The sequence below is a fragment of the Clinocottus analis genome, unplaced genomic scaffold (assembly GCF_023055335.1).
Source record: "Clinocottus analis isolate CAN_PGR_092001 unplaced genomic scaffold, fCliAna1.0.p SCAF_2, whole genome shotgun sequence".
NCBI lineage: Eukaryota > Metazoa > Chordata > Actinopteri > Perciformes > Cottidae > Clinocottus > Clinocottus analis.
In genome coordinates this window covers 21,630,592-21,656,571 of record NW_027175931.1, presented here as the reverse complement: position 1 = coordinate 21,656,571, position 25,980 = coordinate 21,630,592, and the positions used below count along the sequence as shown (strand labels likewise).

Genomic DNA, 25,980 nt, shown 5'->3' with positions numbered 1-25,980 from the left:
ACAAAGCTCCAAGATGACAGCAGGTGTAATAGCAAAAACATGTCATATTTATTTCATGCTTTGATGATTTGTTTTTCAACAATTTATATGAGAAGCACGCAGCATTACAAACCTCAAAATGCAACTGTCATCCAGTGTCAAATAATTTGTTTGCAGAGTAAAAAGCTATACAAATTACTTGTGTCGCTGAATGACAGCAAGGCTTCAAATTCTAATCTATTGAGGAAAAAGATCCACCCACAGTCACCTTCAGTGCATACATAAAGGGTCCTATATATTCCTTTTACAGTGACACAAAGGCACATTTCAATAAACAACAGCTCTGACATGGTGACTCATTGTGTATATATATATATATATATATATATATATATATATATATATATATATATATATATATATATATATATATATATATATATATATAGTTGAAGTGTAACCTTTATAATTTAATTAGACTGCAGCATTTTGCCGAAATTAGCGTCTGTGACCAGGGTCAGCCTCATCATCTGTTACATTTTTAGAATTACCTGGGTCACGTAAGTCCAACTTGACTATTTAGGATCTGTTTAATCTTTAATTGTTCCTCTATTTCTGAAGGTTATCATATTTTACTTTGCTTCTTCTTGTTTGATATTTTTACTTTACCCCATTTTCCGTTCACCCTAGTTAGAACTTAGTCGAAAAACATTTAGAAACCACTAGCATTGTCATCCTCCTTATTTTGATGGTTAATCCTTTTCAGTTGTAGTAGTATAGTAATAGTATTTATTTGCTTTACAATTGGGTGTGTCGATATATTTATGTCTTTTGCATTCAATTAATATTACAGTAGAGGCATCACATTACTCTGCCCAGCTGGGCATTGATCTTGTGCGGCTTCTTCGAGGGAGTACAGTGCTCCAGCATCATCTGTTTGCGGAGGATTCAATGCACATCTCTGCTCTGATTTTATTAGTTGGTGATTTCCCATTTTCAGCCATTTGTAATAATGTTAACTGTGATCTAAAATGAAAACAACAGCTGGAGACCATTTGGTTGTAACATTGTTCCCTACTACTCAGCCCACCACTTGTGTTCTAGGAGTATAAGGAAATACAGTGGATCTATCTGCCAACCATTGCTGGTGTCATCTCTAACTGTTCCTAAAAATATTTTAGTGCAATAAATCATTAGATTCATATGTTGGGAAGAAATGGTATTTGACACAATGATTACAACTATACTTTTCTCGAGCTAGAACTATTCTTTTGAGTTTTTTTGGTTATCTTATTTTATTATATGAGTATCACATTGTATATTGCAATGGCCTGATGTTGTGCCTTTTTTGTTGTTGTAACTATTTTGATGTTTAGTTTACAAGTTTTGATGTTTAGTTTACATATATATATATATATATATATATATATATATATATATATATATATATATATATATATATATATATATATATATACACATTGGTCAGCAGGCAGCAGATTGAAATAAACATAAAATACAATTGCTAGATGCTTATTTCTTCAAGGCCTGATGAACATAAAACAATAATCAATCTGAAGTCATAACTTTACCCAACCAACCCTAATGTTACTCTAAACAGTCAAACGTTAAAAGAAAATTGAATCCTCCCACTGAGGTTGCGCCCTGTTAAAAGATGATTAAAGGAGCGCCCCCAGTTGCCTGAATGTAGATCTGCATGCCTCGTGGGGCTCTGGTTCAAAGCAAGTACACCTGGGCACATTCACATTCTTGTGGAAACCGCCTCTGCATGTACTCTGGCGTTGCTAGCAGCCGCCTTGAAACAGACTGGCAGCTTCTTCTACGGCAGCTCTGATGCTGCAGGCGACTTGATGAATAACAGAGAAAGCTGGAGAGATTTGTGTTTGATGCCAGAGAGATACTTACTATCCCCCCTCTGTACTTCAGGGCAAAATGCAAGGCCTCTGACTTTTCTGGTTGTTCGAATGGAATTAGGTCTTGAAAATAACCTAATTTGTGACATCAATCAATAAAAGCATGGTGTCCTCAGTGGGGTCAGTGAGGTTGAGTGTAAAACTGCATTTGTTTTGGTTTCCTCTTCCTCTTCTTGTCAGTGTCGTCTTTTTCTTTTCACTTTCATTGTTGAAGTTTTACTTTTTGTGTGCCAACATGGCTACAACATATATTGTAATTAATACAAATCTGATCCAAAAATGAGGTGCACACTTTCAAAAATGCCAAAAAAGCACACAAATAAAATATACCATTTCACAGAACTGACATAGTCAGATTTTCAAATCATGTCTTTGATGTAAGTGTAAGGTACAGTGAAAGAGAAATCCCATCTTGGGAGAGGAAGAGGAGGAGGGGGGACTTTATAGGGACAAATCTAAGGAGTATCTTCAGTGAAAAGTCTTTCTGAGGCAGTCGTCAAGTAATAACTTTGTCCTTTTTTGCCTTGTTCAGTACAGCGCTTTCCAGAAAAAGGTGACACAATAACACACAAAGCATTGACAGGAGAGCAGCAGCCAACTACAAAGAAATGCTTTCAATTATAAGTTAAGAGGAGTCTCTAAATGAAGACGACGTCACAGGGGCAGGGACAAAACAAACACAAATCCAGATCTGGAGGTGTGTAAAGGGTGAGAGTTTGGATATGAAACTAAGACAATGAATAGAAAGGTGTGACTTCAACTTTGGAGATCCACTCCGCACTGCCGGGTGTGTCTGTTTGTGTTGACTGGGATGTTTGAGAGCTGGTCCTGGAGGAGCAAACACACCCATTCAACCGAGCCAATGCGCACACTGCGCTCTCTTCACTATTCACTCTACTTTGACTTGACTTTCAAAGGCCAAGGATTCTGTCCCTCAAAGGAGATGTACAGAACAAAACAACAACAACAACAACAACAACACTGCAGCTGTCTGTGTCTCAAAAACAACATGAAATAAAATGTCATGTTTCTCAAGTTTTAGTTAATATTCAAGCTGATTTATGTTTCTGTTTCTTATTTAATTGCATGGACTGTTCTAGCAATCAACAAGTATATTGCACCCTTGTTCATGTTTACACTATATATATATATATATATATATATATATATATATATATATATATATATATATATATATATATATATATATATATATATATATACAGACTGTATATATCTGTTTTTCATATCCACTGTTTTTACTATCCAATACTGTCTACATTGCATTTATCCAGCACATTGCACTGCACCTTTACTGCTTTCTTTTTCACTCTGGTCAGATGCTAAAATGCATTTCGTTGTCCCAGTACTTGTACTCTGCAACGGCAATAAAGCTGAATCTTAATCTGTTCTGACTTTCTGCAGGCACTAAGGAGGTGAATGCAACAGGAAAATCCTTCACAGTGAGGAGTAGCCTCCAGTTCAAGGTGGACAGACGGGACGACGGCGTCGCCTACACCTGCAGCGTGGAGCATGTGTCTTTGCTAAACCCTTACATGACAACTGAGGTCCTGGAGGTCCACTGTGAGTGCAGTCGTACACCCTCTGCAGAGCTGAATTAGGTGTAAGATTAGCAATGAGAAGAAATACAAGGATTGAGATTACATTTATGTCTGCAGGTTTAGTTTTGCATTTGTTCAGGATTAGTGTAGGATTAGTTTGCAGGTAAGGGATTAGTACCAAAGCAGAAGAGGGATATGGGCCAGAGCTAAAAGCTGCCCAATGGGAAAAGAACTAATGACTGTGGTGTGCTTTGCAGTCTTTGAGTTAAAGCCTCCAACATACAGTACTGTCATTTGCAAATTGTTTGTCCCTTCTCCGCAGATGCTCCCCATCTGGAGATCACACATTCACTGATTATTCCACAGGAAGGACAATACTTCAAATTGGAGTGTGTGTCCATAGGCAACCCAATGTAAGTTGCCGTTTCTGTACAACTTAAAATAAAAAGAAGAAATATAGGCGGAAATTTGACTTAAACATAAATATTTCTTCAGTTTCCTCAATATGTCTTTACATTCAGGAAAACATATGCAGCAAGATGAAAAGAAAACAATGTATTTTCTTTCCCAGACCTGAACCGGTGCTGTGGTCTAAAGATGGAGGAGAGCTGCCAGACATCGAGCGTATGATTGTGGAGGGCAGGGAACTAACCATCACCACACTTAATAAAACAGACAATGGCACATACCGCTGCGAGGCCAGCAACCACCTGGGGACCAGCAGTGCTGAATATATACTGTTTGTATATGGTGGGTACCGTAATGGTTAGTCTTGTTAAGGATGATCGGTTCTGCCGTCACCTCATCCTCCGGGCGTTGCAGCACACTCTTTGTGCTGACTCAAAGATGCTTGGTGTTTATTACAAAGATACAAAGACAGAAGACGGCTTGTCCGTCTGTCAATTTAACTGCTCGATGGTGCACAACCACAAAAAAGCCTGTGACCTAAAAGACGTAATAACAAAACAATAATAGTAGAAAGAAATGATGAAATATCAGATGAAAGATTTTACAATAGAATCAAAAAATGGATCTTCAAATTACAATGTTTCTGTCAAATAAGCAATCATAACGACTCTTGGAACATTAATAATGTCTGTTTTGTATGACAAGTAGATTGGAAAGAGAAACGTTTGACTTTAGCCTGTTCGCAGTCATTGGTGATTCATTTATGAATACATGCAGATGTAGACTTCAGCTCCCTGTGGCCATGGAAGTGGGTACAGCTAATGGATGGACGGAAATAATTAATTACTATGTCTATAAAGTCATTTGCCAGTTAAGTTTAGGTCATCTTGGATTGAATTTGTTTTCAGTAAAAGACCCCGAAAGGGTGTTTGCAAGGTTTATCTCCTTAACTGCAAATCATGTTTTTGTCTGATCATATTTAATAGTGTGATAATGAATAGTCAGACAGTTTTAGCTTTTTGGATGTATTTGTGTTTACCTTTAAGGTAGCCATTGGTTTCCATTAATTTCAGAAAATATAAAAAAAAGTATTACATTATGAATTTGTGATCGTGCAGTGGAAATGCAGATTAATTTGTCAAGGTTCCTTTGTGTGACCTCTCAACGATATTGTACCGTAAACAATAATTAATGCAGACTTATTTAAAGCTAATTTTATTTTATGTGCTGCATAGAAATTAATGGAGACAAATGGCTGCCTGGAACAGGGAAACAAATGCAAATCTCCCGTTCTAGCGGCATGTTAAATGGACAGTACCGTTAGTACATTTCCTGTCAGATGGTAATGAAGGATGAGATAGAAAATAGTCAAAAGCTGCTGGCTTCCAACAACTGAGTACAAATGTGAAAATAGAATAGTAGTAAGTTTGTTTTCGAAAATGTATTAAATATCTGTAATTTTGTGGTTCAAATATTTAAAATGAAGTCTAATGGCATTTTTTGGACAGGCATCGATAGTACAACTGCATGTCACCAGTTTGCAGACCGCTTCCTCAAGATTTCAGTTCCAAATCTTGCCTTGGCAGTGTGCAGGATAACCCAGTTTTCCTCACTGTACTGTTCAAATCGCTACACAGGTTTAGCTTTTGGACTCTTCCTCTGAGGAAACAGGGGAAAAAGTGTAAAGGATGCAGAATGTAGCTTCTGAGTACTGCCTGGAGGAGAGATAAGTTAATCCCGAGACAGTGGAGCGTCTTAGAGAATAAAGACAGCATGGTGCAAAAACGGATCATTAAGGCCTCTGCAGCACATGGTTATAACATTTATCAAATACAGCCAAGTAAAAGTACAAAAACAAGGACAGAATATTAAAATTCAACATTTTTGTTTCCATTTTTGCCAATTAAACAGTCCCACAGTTTGTTTGGGAGCAACTTATCACAGCTCAGACGCTGGACTTCTTCAAGCTCACAGGCAGTTAGTGGATGCAGCTTCTTCTTTTTTTTATTTAAAAATGTATTTTAAAGGCAGAGAATTTTGGGGAGAGGAAGTTCTTTATTGCGGAAAAAACAAAGGAAAAGGAAAATGACACATTCGTCCTTTCAGCTTTTGTTAGCTCAGTCTCTTTTTCCTTAGGGGTAGGCAGCGATGTCAGGCTCGTCGTACACATCATCCCGTCATATCTGGGAGTCATGTGCTGGACCATCCTTTCCAACCTCACATCCACTCATTCAAATGAGTTTAAAGAGAAACATTTATATCTCTTAAATTGATCTGTGTTTTTATAGTTTCATAGGGTTGTGAGAGAGAGAGAGCTGTTTCTCAATTGTTGAAGGATTAACAGAGGAAATAGCTAAATGTACAACCCTTGGCAGCCATGAAAAATTGAGTTGAGCCGGCAAAGGATGTGCGAGACGGGCTCATTTCCACCGATGACGACAGTCATTCTTCAGAGCTACAGCGTGTCTGCCTGAATACTTACCCGGTCTCTTTGGATCATCTCAGCCTCTAAACCTAATTTGCTAATGACAGGAGAGCTGAGTAGCAATAAATGTCACCGCTCCAACGCAATTCATCACCATCTGTTATTTTGCTCCTTAGTACAGTGTATTTAATAAAGCGAGGAAACAAAAGTAGGATAATTACTTTGAGATGTGTGAAAGAGATGGTAACAGTTAGTAGTTTGGTTAAATACAGTTATGAAATGACTGCATCTGATTGTTATTCCTGCTCCTCTTCCCCTTTACCCTCACATTTCACTCTTTATTATATATTTTGACCTCAACAAATATAGTACATGATGAGTTTTACATTCTCTATGGGTATGGCCCATTTATCAACCAATCTAGTTAGCCAAAATGAAATAGATGTAAAAATGAAAAATGAGTCCTTTATCCTTTTCCCAAAAGATGTCGCTGAAAGTAATTTGTCCAACTCTTTTCATTTTATCAAATATGCATCTTTTGTTATTATTTTGCCTGTATTTACTGAAGTGATAGAGCAGAATTAACCCTCAACACAAGGCACATGGAGTAATTGATTTATTTTTCCTGCAAGTTTTGTTGACCCTGTTCCCCATGGAGAGCTTTATTTTTGCTCCCCCTCTGTTGCTGCTTTCATTTAGTAGATGTCATCACCTTTATACCTCCATCTTCAGCTCCCCTCTTCTTTAGCTGCAGTTTTTCCAGTCAGCTAACGTCTACCCTTCCTCATCAGCACCCCCCCCCCCACTCCTCCTCCTCCGTGTCCCCGCCTCAATGCTCCATGCACTCACAAACACAAAACTCAACACACAGTTGATGATTGATGAGCTAACACCCGGGCTTTGAGCTGGAAAATAGCAATGTTTTACTGGACGAATTCAACACGCTGTCGAGTTTTTCTCTTTTCTTTCTGCTTCATCTTTTAACACAGCGCTGTTACCTTCCCATCATTTTTATTGTTGTGTCTGATTAGTTTTTGTCATTGGTAGCTGACAATATGCAGATACTGTTGCTGTACCTTACCACATCAGGTAGTTACTGTTTGCAAACCACCGCACAAATTTACATCTTTACAGAAGCAGAAAATAGAAAACAAGAGTGTTTACTTTTGTATCTTAGGCTGAGTGATTTCATTTTTTTCAAATTATTTAATTACAACCAAACAATAGGAACACATGCAATTACATTTGAATAATGTTTACCCAAATGGCATGCTCCATTTGTTTACTTCAGTTCATCCCTGTTAATGGCATTCATGTTCTAGTATTTGGGTATGACTTTTTCCACACGATCACTCTGCAGGTAATACATGCCAACTGCCTTAACAGTCAAACTAGCTCTGGTGTTGTGATCGAGAAAACACAAACATTTCATAGATTTAGGTTGTGCTTCATTTTGAGAACAAACCTACCTTAAAGGTGCCATTTGGAGTTTCCTGTAAATAGTTATGTTATGTATTCAGTGCCTTACCAAAACCAATTATGAAAACTGTGACTCGAGCAACTTTCCATTTGTCAGTATTGTTATACTCTTACTTATCGTTCATCAACAATGAGTAAGAACTGCCAAATATTTTAGCTTTCTTGTTGAATATATATTTCAGGCATACACATTTTTTTAAAACAATTATAATATATATATATATATATGTGTGTGTGTGTTTATTTGTAATTTTGATGCATTAAGGATGTACATATTTAATTACGCACAACAATCTCAATCGTTACACTCATCTTGTCCTCGGCGTTATCTTGCGCTGCTCTCCCAGTGACCGATTCCAGCCTGTCCAGTTGCACATGCATGTGGCTGTGACAGCCAGCTTCGCTTTCTGTCACTTCTGCACGTTGTCAAATAAAGAAAAAAACCGACCATGCTAATTTCTCATGTTTCCTATGCGAACTTTGTGGTCACCTTTTTTATCACGGTGTTGTTCCCCCTCGTCTTCCCTTACTGCTGTCACTGTCTGCAACCATGGCAACAGCCAAAGACTTTCCAGGGCCTACAACAGGTAAATATCCCACTAGACGATCTCTGCAAGCCAGATTTACAGCGTGTGATGCTGAATCTGGATCTGGGTCAGAACACATCATGGCCTCCACCCAGCATGAGCCAAACCATCACCATGCATGGATGCTCACCCTGCTGACGCCAGCCGCTTTCTCTCCAGCCATGTCACAGGCTGCATAAGTTATCGCACAATATGTTTGTGATTTGGTTCGTCTTCGCACAATGAAATGGACCTCTTTGTCTGAGTGAAGCTGGGATGGAGAGTGTGTCTGTGCCAGTGTGTAAAAATCTGATTACAGATCATGTGATTACCTTCTGATCACATAAAAAAAAAATGTATCTGTTCATTATATTTGTCTTGGTACGCTCATGATTTATTATTTATGCATAGAATGTGGTTGCAGCAATTTAGTTTGATATGGTATTAATATGTGAGATCTGCCAGACACGATGGAAACAGAATAGAAACAAGATTCAAATTTCTTTCTTGATACAATTAAACCCCCCGAACAGACAAAATATTGCAAATTGCGTTATTGATGTCCCTTTGTACCATTGAAATTAGTTTTCCTTTTCCTTTTGTGACAGTGTTTACAGTTTCGCAAGTGTCGTCTTAGATATTCAAGAAAGTTGTTCACATTTTTTAAGTTGGTTCCAAGTTAGACATAAGAATAATGTGTGTATGTGAATTGAAGTGAAAAACTTGGTTTGGACAAGTATAAATACGCATTTTGAGCCACCCTGTCAGTGGACACTATAATTAGAAAGTCGTGTTGAGATTGTCACTCAGCTGTAGGTTGCACCAGCCCAGTAGGATATGAAAATTGCTTATGCCTCTTGTTGACAGTGGAATCACCCAAAGAGATCATTATATCCATCGACATGCAACCAAAATAAAGTTAATTCAACTGTTGTACAAAAACAGTTATCACTTCAAAGTGTGAAGAGCCTGTGTGTGACTCCATGATAAAACAAGCCTGGTGGTTCTATCCCGCATGTAGTTGTATAAACTGCATGTTTCTCGATGCCATCTCTTTTTATTTTCAACGTCCCACACTGGGTTGTTGAAAGCAATGGTTGCATTTCGTAAACAGAGTATAACAAGGTTTGTAGGAACATCCCCGCCGTCATTTCCCAGGGTCACTTTGCAAATCCGAGCACAAGCCATAGCCATCCATCAGCTTGAGATAATGAGAGCACATGAGGTGCACCGCAAAGACACAGCCACTTACTGTTTATTACAGGACCGACACAAAAGCATGCCGCTGCCTGGGAAACCTTCAGGTCGCTCTCCGCCCGGAGGAGGCCTCATGTTAAATAACACTTATTTAAAGAACCTGATCGTCGGCAGCTGAATGTGGTCGTGGGCAAGGGGAAAACCCAAACAATAGCATGTGTAGGGTTTTTGGCGAAAAAACTAAAACATCACTCAGGGCTAGACTTCAATTTTCTTGCAGCATGTTGCTGTTGCTAATGCTACCTTTTTGAATTGTGCAAAGATTTGTGGTATTTCCTATGATTACATCTTTTTTTTTTTTACCTCAATTCAAGCACTGCAAAGCAGCGATGTCAGGTTGCTCTAAATATGACAGAAGCTCATTTGGGATGGTGCATTGTTTGCGTGTGTCAAAGTGTTCAAGCGACATCCGGATTTTTTTCCATGACACTTGCAAGAATAAATAGTTTCCAAGGCGTTTGAATACATGTGAACACCTGCATTAGATAGCAGCTAAATATCTTGCAGGTGTTTCTTTTGTCTCCACTTTTCCTTCCATTTCTCTCTGTCTCTGTCTCGGTACAGATCCTAATGCTTTAGGACAGCATGGACCTGACCACGCTTTAATTGGTGGAGTTGTTGCAGTTGTCGTCTTCATCACCTTGTGTCTGATAATAGTTCTTGGACGATATCTGGCCAGACATAAAGGTAAAAGAGGTCACTTGAGCTTCCATGAATAGCAATTGCCTTGACTGGAGTAAATGTCTAGTGCTTTTCAGCGGGTGTATAACTTGCTGTATGGCTCTGTGTGTCTACAGGGACGTATCTAACACATGAGGCCAAGGGAGCGGAGGACGCGCCAGACGCAGACACAGCCATCATCAATGCTGAGGGGAACCACGTGCATGCAGAGGAAAAGAAAGAATACTTCATTTAGACTCCCTTTTCTCTTTTCCTTTGTTTCATAACAACTTTTGACAGCGGACATGCAAATGACGCTGTCTCAGCGTCATTACATGATCTGCTTGACTTTACTTATTATTATTTTGTCTTCTCCAGAAAGCTCATGCTTGTTTTTAAAACAGTTGCTGACAATATAGCCTTCTCCTTTTGTAATCAGTGTAAACCTTGTACAATTAGATGATTTCCATTTCAGTTTTATGGTGCCTAAATGCTGTACATTTTTCTGCATTTCGTTTATCGCTCGCATTAACTTTTTTCTCGAGTCTCTCATACTTTACCTGTTCAGGAATCAACAAGTTTCAAATTCAGAATCAACAAGAGATGTACTTCAACTCCAGTTTGAGTCAAGTCTTAGCTTTTTGAAAGGTTTTGCTTTAAGAGTGGATGTTAAATACATAAACAGGATTAAACAGTTCTTTTAGATGTTGCTTGGAGCTTACACAGCTCACGTTCAAAACTATTCTAAAATTGACCAAACACTTTGACAAAACAAAACATTGAAGCACAATCTATGTGATTGTCTGTCGAATCGACTCCCTCTGAGAACTGTCTGTATATTTCTGCATTGATTTACTTTCGGTTTTCACTCATGTTGTTGATTTGTACCAATGGAGAACAAGTTAGAACATTTAAGCACAAAGTCTGAGGACTAACATGGAGAGAAAAAAAAAAAAATCTACTGTTTCTTGTCTCAGGATTCAATATGAGTCGAGACGGAGAGATGGTGTCAAACAGGTGATGAAGATTTCAGTACACTTGCAGTTATCGTCATGGATGGAGAACTTTCATTTTGGTTGCCGATTTGATGTAAGATCCTAACTGAATGAGTGGAACCTTGTGGGGGTTCATTATTTATGTTGACTTGTATTGAACAACTATGCTCAATGTGTGGATATTGCTGTAAAATACTTTGCTAACGTGAATATTGGTGAACAATATTGTTGACTCTTGAGATCCCTGACATATTACAATTTGTATATTAGCGTATACAGTATTTAAAGTATTCCACAAGTCTTGTTTTTTTTCTCCATTTATCTAACCAGAGGTTGTTTTTTTGCCAGGTGGCATGTAAATAATGTGTAAGTATTCAATTTTAGTAAAAGATAAAACTCTGGTTGTAGATTTTAATTTAAGGTACCATCAGTTCCCATCACTTTGAAATTATTATACAATTTGAAAACCTTTTTTTAAAAACAGGGATTCTAATGAATTGCTTAAATTAAAAAAATATATATTCTGGTCAATATATGTATTTATTATTATGATTGACATTTATTATATAATACTATATTGATTGATATTATTGCTGTTATTACTAAAGTAGTTGTCTGACATTAACTTTTCCGTTTTTTAATTCTGTAATTTATCATTAAAAAAAACAATACAAGGATCACCGTTATGGCCTTTGAGTTTGCTGCAAACAGTACTAATGTTGAGGCATTGGTGAATCAGACATGTCCTCACTGTATATAGTCACTGTATCAAAGACATTGAACCACATTGCCAATGCTCATACATGTTATTTTGTTAGTTCAGTATGATGCTATAAATAACTCATTTTGTAAAAAGTTTTAATCGCTGTAATTAATTTGCTTTTTATGGGGGATGTGTGAGGTTTGCTTTTTTCTCAGTATTGAATATTCATTTTTCAACTATGCCACTGTAAAAAAAAAAAAGGAAAAAAGAGAGACAAAGTGCAAATTAAAATATGAACAACTTGAAAACTGCCATTTAGTTGTGACTTGATTTATAGTTTGAAATGCAGTCAAGAGTAATGCTTTTTGCTCGTGAATTACGGTCAGTGTCACAATATGAGTCTGCATCTCGACAGTTATATTAAAGGGAGCTTATGTTGATACACAGCACTATGACCAAAGCTGTACTGTAATTGTTGTTCCATGCAATTGTTAACTATTGCTTAGCCTTTATTATTAATAATAGATGCAAAGTGTTGAAGACTCAAAAAACATGACGCTCCTCAGGAAGATTGATCGAGGCTGATAGCTCCACTCGTGATCTGTGCATTATTACAGGGTGACATGAGTCTCCCCAAAGTCCTGCCTGTGTCAGAATAAAAATGTGCTATAGAGAATGTTTACTGTGCAAACAAATGCAGTCTTTACAAACATCAAATTGAAGTGTGCATATGAATAGCGTGGTATATGATGAACATTGGAGAGTTAAAAATCAAAGCATTACAAGAAGATTGGAAGCAAAAGTGCATTATACGCACAGTGCCATATATGTATGGACATGAAGTTTAATGGTCTGGAGGCGAGCATTATATAGAGGAAAGCAAATGTTGACTATAGTATCTTACGTTTAGTGATAATGTGGCTACTGCACGTACTGTAAACCCTTCCAATTTAGAATAAAAAAGAGAAGCACCTTTTATAGTCCATTATCACTGCTTCAGTGACACAGATGAATTTTTTTAAATTTTATGACGGAAATAATAGCCTTGTGCAGATTACTGAGCTCACATTAAATATCTACACATCCTTAAAGGGAGATCTCGTTCCAGGACACGGGGCCCGTGTCATTATGATCCTCCATTCTTCAGATCCCATTGACCTTGAGTATAATGTTGCTTCCCAGCAGACTAATGTTGCCATTATCAACACACTGTCCGGCCAGCCATCTGCCTGCTTCACACAACGCTTCGCTCCCCCTTCTCCTCTCGCAGAGACGCTTCCCAATGCTCACTTCATAATCATTACCATCAAAAGCCCAGCCAGTTCAAATAAACATCAGCTTCCACTATCACACTCCTTCGCATTATTAAAAGCTCAGTGCTTCGTTAAGCTATGCAAATTGAGATAGACTGTCTTGAATAATGCCTGGCAGAAAATAATGCAAAAAATCCATCATCATTTAGTGATTGGGTATGAAGGGGTGGGGGCGGAGACATTCATGTGCAATCGTAAATAGTGAGTTGGAAAATGGATTTTCTCTTTACCCTTGAAATGTGAGAACCGTACCTTGGGCAATGTAACAATCGCAGCATGACCTCTGAGGAGGCCTTGTAAGTCTTACTAAACTGATACCCACTGTACCCTGTAGGCAGTGTCCATATCAGTCCTCCAGCTCACAATAAGCTCTTATCATACCTGAACAGAAGTCTCTGACAAAATCCTTCAGGGACAAATTGATATCTTAAAAAAAATATTATTACACTTGGACATATCAGGTCTACAGCCCAATTCTAATTTAGCAATGTTAAACATTATTTCTTAAGCTAATAGTTGCATTTGGGCGGGGTACTTCACGAGTATTTGCCTTCTTCGACTGACGAGTTCTGTTTCACATTTACTTGAACCAGACTCGTATCAGCACAGTTTGTGTTAGTGACAACTGGAGGAGCCATCGCAACACTTTGCATGAAAAGCCCTCTAACTCTGACACAAATACTGGTCCTTATTTTAAATTCCAGCAAAGCATTTTATGCAGAAATAACAGTAATTCCACTTGTTTTCACTATCCAAGCATGCAATTTCCATTGTGCAATTCCCTGGGCGATTTGGTAAGGACGTGCAAGGATAAAAGGACTTCAAAGATGGTATGGGATCGCAAGGCAAATGCAGTATGCTGAATAGAAGTGAGGAAGACATCTTATTGCTCTCTCTCTCGTGTTCTTTAATTAAAGATTTAATATGCATTAGTGACACTATGAGGTACCCATTAAATCACCAATACCATGAGTCAATACTGTCTTTACCAATAATCACAACATTCCCAACTAGAAAAATCCAACTATACTTTTTATTTTATTAATATAGTGTCATCTTTCATATTGCCTGCCAGACAAGACAAATATTTTGGAAGAGTTTACTTGCAATCATTGCTCAGCACCCAAAGATGAGGTGCAAAGAGCAGACAGTGGAAGATGAAATTCAAAATTTTTCAATATCCTCTTTTTCATTTTCAAAAGTTTTGTTGTTGAGTCTGTTATCGTTGCCCTTAGAAGCTCGGGGTTGCAGTGTTTGTGTAAATGGTTTTGTCTTTGATTGACAGCTCATTCTAATGGAGAATTGGGTAGAATAATAATGGCGTGTTTACAACACTGGTGCTACCTTTGAAAAGAGTCATTGGAGAATAATCTCATCATGATGCCAACTGCCGTTGCAGTTACACTCTACCCAGCTATAGATTAGCTTAAAATGTTTCTTACTTTTACGTAACTTCAAACAGTCCATGTAATTTTTTTATATTTCATGTCTAGGTAATGAAGGTGGAGCCCAGCTGAGTCTTCTGTTGCTCCTTTTCATAATAGCTACAGCATTCACATGTCATCTGTACGGCTGCTGAATCAGAGGGCTGTAGGATATTATCTTGAGATGTGTTTAGCCTAATCATATTTGATGAGATTAAACAGATCACTCACACTTCCACTTGTGACAGGGATGAGTGGAAGTCAGAAGGAGTCAAATGATCTGGAACAAAGAACATGAGCTTGTGTATCCCCCTGGATGCATCACCATACCATTAGTCTAGATGAATGTGTACAGTCAGATACAATTCCCTTGTTTGCTGCATGAGGGCTCCCACTTTGTGAGGCAACGGCTCCGTTGTTCGAATCAGGCCACGTGCAGGCCCGTGGATTGATGACTGAAAAAGGACTACCCACTGTATTTTAAACTCATTCATCCACACTGACTCACATTCTCTGCGGTGCATCTTTAAATAATCTGCCCTGGGATTGTCTTCCATTTGATTTATTCTATATTGTATTTTTTGATCTAATTAAAACAAACTTTTCCGTATTGTTTGGCTGAATTTTGAATCGTGGAGGCCCAGGAGAGTATATAAAGGGAAGCCTTATCTTGGGTAGACTTATGTGGGGGGGAAAGCTAGTACCTGTGGCATAAGGTATGCAATAAATAGAGTGCCATCTGTTTGGATTTGAGCGCTTGAGATTCTTCCAAGGAACTCACCAGAGACTTAATTAAAGTTGGAATATTAGTGAGTGGAGGACTGATGTTCCTCCATAAAATGACAGCTTTAGGAAATCTTAGTCTTAGTTTGATAACAGATTATTTTTTCTTAAGAATGAAAAGACAGTGCTGCTCTTTTATTAATGAGTTTAGCCTCAGAGATTATTATAAAATATAATAGTAATGCTTTTTACCAGTGATGTTTTGCATAGTTGTCATGTCTTTGTAGACCATTTCACTCAGAGACGCCACAAATACTGCCGTTAATAAAATCTGCCATTTCGCTGGCTTTACTTTTTCAGACAGAACCAAACAACGCTGGCACAATGCCGCCTCAGTGTGTGATTTCAGATAGCACGCTGGCATCACCGGAGCAAAGGAGGAGACGTAAGGCTTTTTTAAATCCGATTTCCATTTGTCCTAGCGGGGTCTGCCATTTCCAGGTAATATGCACATTTAATGAAAGCCCAGGAAATGATGTTCACACGAGAAATATTGACAGCTGTCATACCCTTGTGTGTTCGGAACAATTCCATTATTACCGTTGTTAGAAGTGTGTCATTCATTATTAAAGCCCTGTAGATTGAAGAGTATTGTGAGGTTTGCATCATTTTTTTTTCCTGTTCAGCAAAAGTAAATAACTGGATGATGTCCTAACACCATTAGAAATGAGGGAAGGTGGACAGAACAGCAGTGAGCAGGATTTAAAGAAAAACTAAAAAACAATCACAAACACATATTCAATTAACATAACACACTTTCTCCCATGTATCCTATTATAGAAAGTTCCTTTTTCAAAGAACAAACACTCTCCAATGCAAACAGAATCAAAATGTGTCAATAGAGTATTGAAAAGGTTCTGACAAACTGCTGCGCCTGCAGGATGCCAGCTGTCTGGATGTGTGTGGACATCAGGCGTTGGCATCAGCCTCATTATCATCAAGGTTCCCATCACCCTTCTCTTTTTTTCAGTATTTATAGTAATGACATATGATGACATCAGGTTTTATTGCCTCCATCCATTTTCCACCGCTTATCCGGGCTCGGGTCGCGGTGGCAGCACACCCAGCAGACCGAGGTTCCCGCTGGGTGTTGGCCTCCGCCAGGGCTGCCCTTTATCACCGGTCCTGTTTGTGACTTTCATGGACAGGATTTCTAGGCGCAGCCGGGGGGCGGAGGAAATCCGGAACCCAGGCTTCCCTCTCACCCGCAACATTTTCCAGCTCATTCTGGGGGACCCCGAGGCGTTCCCAGGCCAGCCGGGAGATATAATCCCTCCAGCGTGTCCTGGGTCTTCCCCGGGGCCTCTTCCCAGTTGGACGTGCCTGGAAAACCTCTAATGTGAGCCGTCCAGGAGGCATCCCGATTAGATGCCCGAACCACCTCAGTTGACTCCTTTCGATACGGAGGAGTAGCGGATCGACTCTAAGCTCCCTCCTGATGTCCGAGCTCCTTTCCCTATCTCTAAGGCTGAGCCCGGCCACCCTACGGAGGGAGCTCATTTCGGCCGCTTGTATCCGCGACCTCGTTCTTTCGGTCACGACCCAGAGTTCGTGACCATAGCTGAGGGTTGGAACGTAGACCGACCAGTAAATGGAGAGTTTCGCCTTCCGACTGGCGGCCGCTTCCACAATAGAGGCTTTGAACAAGGTCCACTCGGATTCCATGTCCCCAACCTCCCTCAGGATGCGTGAAAAGTTCTTCCGGAGGTGGGAGTTGGAGACCTTCCGGACAGGATCCTCAGCCAGACGTTCTCAGTTCACCCTCACGACACGTTTGGGCTTGCCAGGTCTTTCCTGCCATCTCCCCCGCCATCTGATCCAACTCACCACCAGGTGGTGATCAGTTGACAGTTCTGCGCCTCTCTTCACCCGAGTGTCCAAGACATACGGCCGCAGATCAGATGCTACGATTACAAAGTCGATCATTGATCTCCGGCCTAGGGTGTTCTGGTACCAAGTACACTTATGAACCACCTAATGCTCGAACACGGTGTTTGTTATGGCCAAACCGTGGCTAGCACAGAAGTCCAACAGTCCATATCTGTATTAAAACACTTAATTCATAAATCATACTTCAGAATTGATTCATGCATTACATAGTACATATAACAAAGAACTTCTGGTAATTCATCGGGTTGTAGATAAGAAGTGTGAGAGCGCATACAAAAAGAGGGGATGGACCGATGGGATTGCTCGGGCTTGAATACTTCCAGAGCAGCGTGCCGGTCGTCTTTATGATGCCAGTCAGTGTGATGTGAGCTTCAGGGATTACTCCAGACAGACATCTCAGTAAGACAACTGATTAAATGAAGAGAGAAAATGTTTAATTCAGTCATATTTAGTATTCATGGGATGGACAGCCATACAAGAGTTCACCTTGAGGGGTCATCAGGGGAGAAGGTCCAGAATCCCAAAGAGCTCCCACGCCAAGCTTCCGCATTGCACTTGGAAACACAACTGATTGTGTTTTTAATTGCTTTGATTATCAAGTTTACTTTGGCTGAATTGAAAATGGTAATGCAACACACACACACACACACACACACACACACACACACACACACACACACACACACACACACACACACACACACACACACACACACACAGACTGATATGCTAAGAAAAAGAGTTATGTTATGCACCTCTTGTTACATTTTGATAGATTTACCAAAGCAAAATCGATGCTGAACTTCAAGTGGTGGATGTAAATTAGTATGTTCCTCATGCGTTTAATCTGTTGCATTCATGAATTACAGTCAACTTTAATATTTAATATATAAAGTGTCTTACAAAAAGAAAATGAAAAAAAATTGTGCACGTGATTGCCTGCTTTAAGAAAGTATATTTTATGATGAAAATGATCAACTGCTTACGCCACCACATTTATTATATTACAGTACAACTAACGCTCAAATATAAGGAGAAGAGTACAACTGTGCTACATCTGAGAAAGACTGTATGATTCATATTTACACAGGAGTATGTACAGTTTGAACTGTGTATTTTCTTGCAACCAGCTCAACGAATAAATATTGTTCACATTAGCTCCAGAACAATGTGGGAAGAAATCACTGTGCTGTAAATATTGTTGGGGATAATAAAGGTTTATAAGACTAAGTTTAGAAAATTCAAATTCAAAAATCCTCTGTTCAGTGTTAGCAGCTTTGAGTAATGCAAAACAATATAATTTATATTAGCTTGGCTCTGTGGAAGAGTCCCGGCTTTAGAGGCATGATGAAATCCCTGTGTTGAAATACCTCACCATGGCTTTCAAAAACTAATTCAATTATATGCATCACCAGTTCAATAGACCTACAGAATTGGGTTATTGTCTGAAATGATGAAAAAAAGGAATAATACTAGTAAATCATGTGTGAATGAAGTTTAATGTAAAAATGTTTTTCACAAAGAGTTGCCAAAATGGGCTTCAAGAACAAAGGGTAGAATTGCTGCTGTCATTTGCCAAATTATTTAGTCTTCATCAACTGCAGGCCCTTTTACTTTGCATCTTCAAATGTATTCTTCTGGAGGGAAGATGATATGATGGTAAAGCTTTCCCCTATTTAGCAATAAGCAGTATAGAAAAGTAAAACAATGGTTTATAACACACGATTATGTAGTTGAACGCAGATAAGGACATCATTAAAAGTGTTTATGTAATAATGCACATTAGCCAGCAATGCTCCTGTGAAGACGCATCTTTACCCCTATATTTTACTATATTGTCAATCATTATCTGTTTATTCAGCTGCCTCCACTAATGAATGTGCGAGAGGAATTATAGTTTTTGATAAATACTGTACAATAATAAATATGTGTATTTGGCGACTAATATAAATTGTGTGAAAAAAAACAACATATATCTTATAAACTGCTTATGAACGTAAAAAGAGTAGTAAGTAGGGAAAAAACAGAACATGTTCACAGCACAGTGGAAAGGGATTTTAATGGGGACTTTTCCTGCTAATGTTCTGGTTCATACTAGAAAATGTAAACATGTTTTGCATATGTCTCTTTAAGTTGCCCTCCCAAAGCTTCCAGTCTGCTCTAATTGACTTGCAAAAAAAAAAATGGTTCAAGGTAGTTCTTAAGTTAAATCATTTTTTTTCTGATCGAGGCAGCAGACAATAAACTGATTGGGATGTCTTATTTCACAGTTTGAAGATTGTTAGGCCCCACAGATACCCACAATAACGTACACTAGCACTGAAAATGCATGTTGGATTATATATGCCCTTTATGCCTAACCCAGATATGAATCAATAGCTGCATTTAATCCCAAATAGCTATGCATCATGTATTCATCTGTGTGGGGAAGTAGAAAAATAGGAAAATCTACAGTATTTATCGAATTACACTGTATAGGCTGGCTCATTAAATCAAGACTATATGTTTGGGTTTTAATCGATAGCTCATTGCATCAAACATGGGGTGTGAATACATCTGTGGAAAGTCAATATGGATGATGAGTTTCATGATGAAAACCAGAAGATTCCAGAAATGTTGGCAGTGGGTAAAAGTCTCAGTTGATTGATTCAGAAACTGATGTGTGTGTTTTTTTCCTCAGTATTTTCATGATCCAGCTTCTCAATGTCACCCCAGTAATTCAACAAGAGATAAGAAATATGCAACGGTCTCAACAGCCTTAACCATTTAGATTTTAAACTTAAAAAAATATGATGTCACAGGACAATGAAACATTGTGATGCAGGAAACTAGAAGGAAATGAACACCATCAACGGACCAACTTGCACCACTTTTCCCTGCTGTAATAAATTGTCAGAGACTCTTGATCAGAGGAAACACAAAAGTGTCCCAGAGATTTCCAGATTTTCTATCTGATTGACATGTAAACCCAAACCCGTTGCATCTAGGTAGGCAGGACAATGGTCAATAGTAAGTGGCCTGTATATACTTCTTAAAAAGAATCCAGGATCCTGAATCCTTAAAGTGTCGACTCTCTGTTTTTATATGTTTTATGTTTGTATTATGCATTGTAAATGTATTGGATATGATATATACAGAGTAGAACTCTTTGCTCTTTCAGGGTTTCACCATAGTGAAGGTGTTAGGCCACCACCCATCTGTCCTAAAACATCTTGTCATGGTGAGCATGAACAAAACAACCTATAAAAAATCACATATGTTGTGTGAAATTGTGTGTTTGCTCTCTTTTCCCGAAAAGGTGATTCTATCCTACCTCTTATAGACTGCACTATTTCTCTATCAGTAACCATGGATTAAGAATGCAGACGCTCAGTCAGTTACAATAACAAAGAAGAAAATGTAGCCGTGAAGAAGTAGTTTACACTTGACCTGTCAATGTGTATTGACCAGAGTTAATGATTTGCCCCTAGCTGAAGTACAAGTAGAAAGATGGCTCCATTGCCTAGATCAGTATTGCAGACAATAAAGTTAAAACTACTCGAAACCACATCATCGTTACATCTGGCAAGTAGATATCAGCAATGAACCTCTGATTGAGGGAGCAGCTGGCTATGACTAATGTTGTCAATTTCTACATGGCCATTTATAATCATACCTCGAGGCACACATGCATCAAGACTTTAGTTAGAATGGGAGTCATTTGTGGAAATGTCAAGATCATATACTGGAACATCAAAAGTGCTACTCATCAGTTCACTTAACAAAGGAATGACAGACATTCACAGTGTGCAACAGTAGACAAAAGAGCACTGATTTAGGGACAAACAAACATTACTCAACACATTTCTTTTGGCATTTTGAGTACATCTTTCAGATGTGTCATTTTATGTTCTGTATGTCTATTGTAGTTATGGCAGAAAAAATAAGGGAGAAAATCAATGAGGCATCTTAAAGTTGGCTGTGCATGGAATGAACCAAACTAACCCTGTGGGGTAAAAACAGAGATGTTTTTTATTGAAAGAGCCTACATGTCATGTAGACATAGATTTGCCCATGATTCAGAATATTAATTGTAATGCACTGTAATGTAATAGTTGTACTGGATGAATATGCTGCTGTTTATATGTTGATGTCTGAATATGCTGCTGTTTATATGTTGATGTCTGTATAACAGTTTGCATGTAAATTAATGCATTTCCTTTCTGGTGATTGTTGGGTGTGTAACAGCCCAGGGAATGCAGATAGAAGTAGGGTAGATTTGGCATAAATCATCTCCTTTTATTTTGAAATAAATGTGTTTTTTTTCTTGTTGAACAAAGATTAAAAAAGGAAGTCCTAACATGTTAGCAGATGTTCTGTTTTTCCAATTGATTTGTATTATTGTTGCTCCAATATCACAAATGTGCCTCAGAGGGCCTTGTAATACTTGTAAGCTGTGGACAGATCCATCCGGCATGATTTTCTTCCTTCTAAGGGTCCGACAGAGTTGTACAGTGTTATTTAACTAGATAACACAAAACATGATAGTAAACATAACATAAAGCCAGTGTAAACCCTGGTTACTTAGTAGGCATAGCCTCATACATTATCATAAAGGCCTCAACTGACTGATTCAGCCTCGAGACCTCACTCTAGAAACGCTACCTGAAAAATAGATTTTAGACCTATAGAAACACAAGCTGAGGGGGCGGAAAAGGTTGCTCATCCAGATTTAAAGTATCAAATCCTGGGGGAAACAAACTGGAGTTGTGGCTGCACCTCGCCTCGATAAACAAACGTTTCTGAAGAAGCAAGTTAGAGTTCTGGCTGGAGTATCCACTCTCTGGGGGCAAAGGCAGAACACGTAGAAAGAGCAGAACAGGAGACCATGCACCATCCCCCAGGACAAAAGAGATGTGGAACTAAAATCCAGCTGAGCACCTCCCTCAAGGTCATCAGGTATCTCTTCATCAGCTACCAGTTGAATGATACATACTTTAAAAAGATCAATCATTGTTATAGCAGACGCACAAATGAGACGCGTGTAGGCATTCGATTATTTTATTTTATATTTTAATTATTTTAAACAAATGGTCATTGTACTGCTTTAGTTGTGGTAAATAAGTGTTGTTTGTTGTATGCAGGTCATGAATGGTATGAAGTTGAACATCCATATATCAAAGGCAACATATAGGTTCAGGTTCTCCAACGTTGGTTATATAATGCTGCCATCTGTTGGGCAAGTTTGCAAGTAAATTCAATGCAATGCCTGAAACTACTCGTAGCTCTGTACAATGTGCAGATTTTCATTTGTTTCCCCAGTTCATTTTTTTTATTTTTTTTTTAACAAAGTCTGGAGTTCAAAATGCACAACATGGGTTCAAAATCCTTTAAGGAAATATACTCTAGTATTGCTACATCTAGTATTGCCACCATGATATTTTCATCGCAGTGGGCTGAAAATTAGATTAATCTTCAATAGCCACACGTTTTAATTACGAAAGTGTAATCCAAAATTATGCACAATTATCTAAAAACAAATCATTCAAAGAAAATTGGAGAGAGACTTTCCACGGTTACGTTATCTATAATCCATAAGAGGAATATAAACAGATTCCATAAACAGATATCTAGCATATTGTTGACTAGGTTGTCCAATTATTAATGTGGTATCAGACCTGAAAATCCTATAATAGCCTGGTTGTAATACAACCTGGTGTCATTTGAGGAAAGAAACACCTACGGCAAGGTGTGATCCTTGGAGGAGTATTAAAATTGCAAATATAACTACGGTCCTTAAGAAACCTCTCTGATAAACATCTTTTTTAATGCTTCTTTTTGAAAAAAATGCCTATGAGCTAAAAAGAAGTTTTAGTTTTTCGAAAAGTGGCAGAAATGTTCTTTCTGCTGTTTATCCCAATGAAGTCCCAGGTGTAACAGCGGCACAACATCGATGAAAAATGTGTTCACTTATTTCAGTTTTTCAGGCATATGTAATGTGCATGTTTGTGAAAATAAAAGAAACAAAATGAAACAGTAATCAAGGAATCAGTTGTTAAGTAAACACTGTAGAAGTGATTTCAATGACAAGTCACCAAGATGTATTTCTATTCTCCGTACATCTAAATACTACTTCCCTTCAATGCCAAAATATATCTGAAAGACATCACAACAACCTTTCTCATTTAAGAACTGGTAGAGCTGCCCAAGGTCCATGTGATTACCTCTGTTCCCATGGGGGTCAAACATTGCCTCTTCAAAGCCAGTGAATTTGCGCAGGGAGTCTATACTTTCAACAGCCGCGGTGTCCTCGCACGGACGATCAAGGGGAATATCCTCTCTATGTCGAATCATGATCTTCTTCCATGTCAGAACCTTCACTCTGGGAAATGGGAAAAGGTTTGGACAAAAAATAATAAACCGGGGACCTCAGCAGGCTTCTGGCTTTCACATAAACTGCTCAAAAAAAAAAAATAACAACGCTTAAGATACCTGGACCAGAACTCCTCGCAGGCAGAATGAGGACCTTCCACACACACAATACCAGGCTTCCCAGGCATGCTGAATCCAGACAGGCCCAGCTCCTTGGACCACTCCAAGATGTTCTTCCTTTTCGTCTTGTTGTAGATGTGGTGACTGTAAATCCATATTCGGCTGAACACTTCCTGTGGCCGCGGAGAGGACGATTCTTTCTTGGAAGCCGTTGATGCTGATAAGCTCTTATTAATGAAAAGCTGCAGGTTGTCTTTCACCCAGTCTACAGCGGGGAGCACACATACTTCCCCCTGGCAGTTTTTCATAAGGTATGCATTAAGATCTGTGTGGAGCTGTGTTTGCTGGGCCCTGCTGAGACTGGCACACCTAAGGCACGAATAAAACATGCTGTAAGAAGGATTCAGAGAACATTCAAGGCCACTTGGATCTAGAAGTTTCAATCCTCAAGAGCTAAAACTTTGACTTTTATTCATGTTTACTTTTAGTTCACATTTATTAAACTTTATTACATTTATTTTGTATTAGATACTGGCCATCTAAAATAATATGCACAGGAGGGTACACCGAGACGCATCCTCCCACACAGGCAGCGATTTCCACAACTTATCAACGTCGGTTAACAGGAGCATCTCCTTTTTTGCTTTTCTCCTCGTGAACTTCCCTCCATGCTCGTGGTGGTGCCTTGTGGCTCCGCGGGTCGGGTGTATGCTGCCCACACATGCATGAATGTGCCGTGTATTGAGTGGGTCGGTCTGTAACAGTAACTCCAGGGACACTTTTTTCCCCCAGTCCGCCTGTGACGTGGACTATATAGCCATTAATTAAAGGCGTACGTCTAAAATATGTACATTTTCACATCAAGCTTCCTTTATTAATAGAATTGTCCAATTGTCTCCACAGTTCAGGATTTTTATGGAATTATTTTTTATTTTTTTTTAACAGAATGTTAAAGTTGAAATGTGTGTGCTTGAGTTATTCATGGCTGCTTGATATAGAAATTCTATGAAATGTTACAATATTGTAAAATGCCAAATTGCAGGAGCTGATTTCCCATTTCATAACTGGCCCCTTTTCACACATTGAAAATATTTTGGTAAAAAAGCCTGCACATTCGAACTAGCTCTCTACTGACTTCCCTCACATTATATGACCATGTTAGGTTGCTGTTTTTAAAGTCACAATTGTGTGCTCATTGTGTAATTAATATACTTACAATAAACTAGACACATTAGTTATAAAAGTTCTTGTTTCGCATGTGAAGTCATATATATATATATATATATATATATATATATATATATATATATATATATATATATATATATATATATATATATATATATACACACACACACACACACACACACACACATTTTCTCTCTGAGATCTCTAGGCAATATTGGATTATAACATTTTTTTTTGCTGTGTACAAGTGTGCACAAAAATACTATAAATAAAGAAAATGAGTTTGTTGAAATTGTTTTGCATATGAAGAGTTGCTCACCCCTGCTACACATCAAAAGTGAATTTTGCTTACCTGACTGTTATCTCTGGTAACACACTGGGATATTCGTGAGGATAAGCACAGGACAGAATGACATTCATCTGAGTAGAGCAACAAAAGAAGAAAATAATTATGTTTTGGGACATATTTAAATCACAATGGCATATACTGTGGCAGTCGGTTATTCAGTTACCCTCTCCTTGCATGCAGTGTCCAGCGTCTGTTTGATGACAAACTCAGGTCTGGAAGAAGGGGAGCTGTCTGTTGAAGCTGAGCCTTCCACATAGTTCCTGAGCTCTGCTAGTGCCAGCTGGTCTGTAATCTCCAGCTCGTCCTGGGTGGGAAACATGCTGGTCAGCAGCTCTATCTCTGCAAGCTGAGACTCAGCCCACTCGGAGCAAGACATACTGATATAGGTAAACTAGACCCTCGATCTTTAAATGGCGTTCTGTCTCCACATTCAAGTGTTGTCCGTCGTCGAACATTCAACAGATAAAATGTATATTAGTTATGTACACGAGGACCTGAACACAGACCAGTTAAACACCTGGGCCACTTCTGCATTGCGAGTGCTGCATGCTGGTCGTCGCGCGTTGTTTCCACTCGGACTGCTTCAAGCGACGC

The 25,980-nt window shown here is 38.7% G+C and overlaps 2 protein-coding genes across 5 annotated transcripts in view; one reads left to right on the top strand and one right to left on the bottom strand.

Moving 5' to 3' along the window:
* Nucleotides 1–12,274, top strand: part of cadm2b (cell adhesion molecule 2b) — a 119,868-nt gene extending 107,594 nt beyond the window's left edge. For 2 of the 4 annotated variants that reach the window (XM_068585403.1, XM_068585402.1), the window contains 6 exons: nucleotides 3,339–3,497; nucleotides 3,798–3,888; nucleotides 4,047–4,225; nucleotides 8,348–8,374; nucleotides 10,118–10,297; nucleotides 10,408–12,274. In XM_068585403.1, the coding sequence (XP_068441504.1) occupies nucleotides 3,339–3,497; nucleotides 3,798–3,888; nucleotides 4,047–4,225; nucleotides 8,348–8,374; nucleotides 10,118–10,297; nucleotides 10,408–10,526 (755 nt within the window). In that variant the 3' untranslated portion in view covers nucleotides 10,527–12,274. The remainder of the gene's footprint in view (nucleotides 1–3,338; nucleotides 3,498–3,797; nucleotides 3,889–4,046; nucleotides 4,226–8,347; nucleotides 8,375–10,117; nucleotides 10,298–10,407) is intronic. The other 2 variants (XM_068585404.1, XM_068585405.1) reach the window with 2 other exon arrangements.
* Nucleotides 12,275–22,455: 10,181 nt separating this feature from the next.
* Nucleotides 22,456–25,925, bottom strand: rwdd2b (RWD domain containing 2B). The gene is made up of 4 exons (XM_068585236.1): nucleotides 25,550–25,925; nucleotides 25,390–25,457; nucleotides 23,850–24,218; nucleotides 22,456–23,739 (listed from the first exon to the last, which is right to left on the bottom strand). Exons 1-4 carry the CDS (start codon nucleotides 25,760–25,762, stop codon nucleotides 23,487–23,489), a joined length of 903 nt encoding a protein of 300 aa, XP_068441337.1. The 5' UTR covers nucleotides 25,763–25,925; the 3' UTR covers nucleotides 22,456–23,486.
* Nucleotides 25,926–25,980: the final 55 nt, after the last annotated feature.

Coding starts and splice junctions, on each gene's coding strand:
- rwdd2b (XM_068585236.1), bottom strand. CDS start 25,762: ATGTCTTGCTCCGAGTGGGCTGAGTCTCAGCTTGCAGAGATAGAGCTG. Junction 25,458..25,549: donor ACACTGCATGCAAGGAGAGG/GTAACTGAATAA, acceptor TGCTCTACTCAG/ATGAATGTCATTCTGTCCTG. Junction 23,740..23,849: donor TGCGAGGAGTTCTGGTCCAG/GTATCTTAAGCG, acceptor CCCATTTCCCAG/AGTGAAGGTTCTGACATGGA.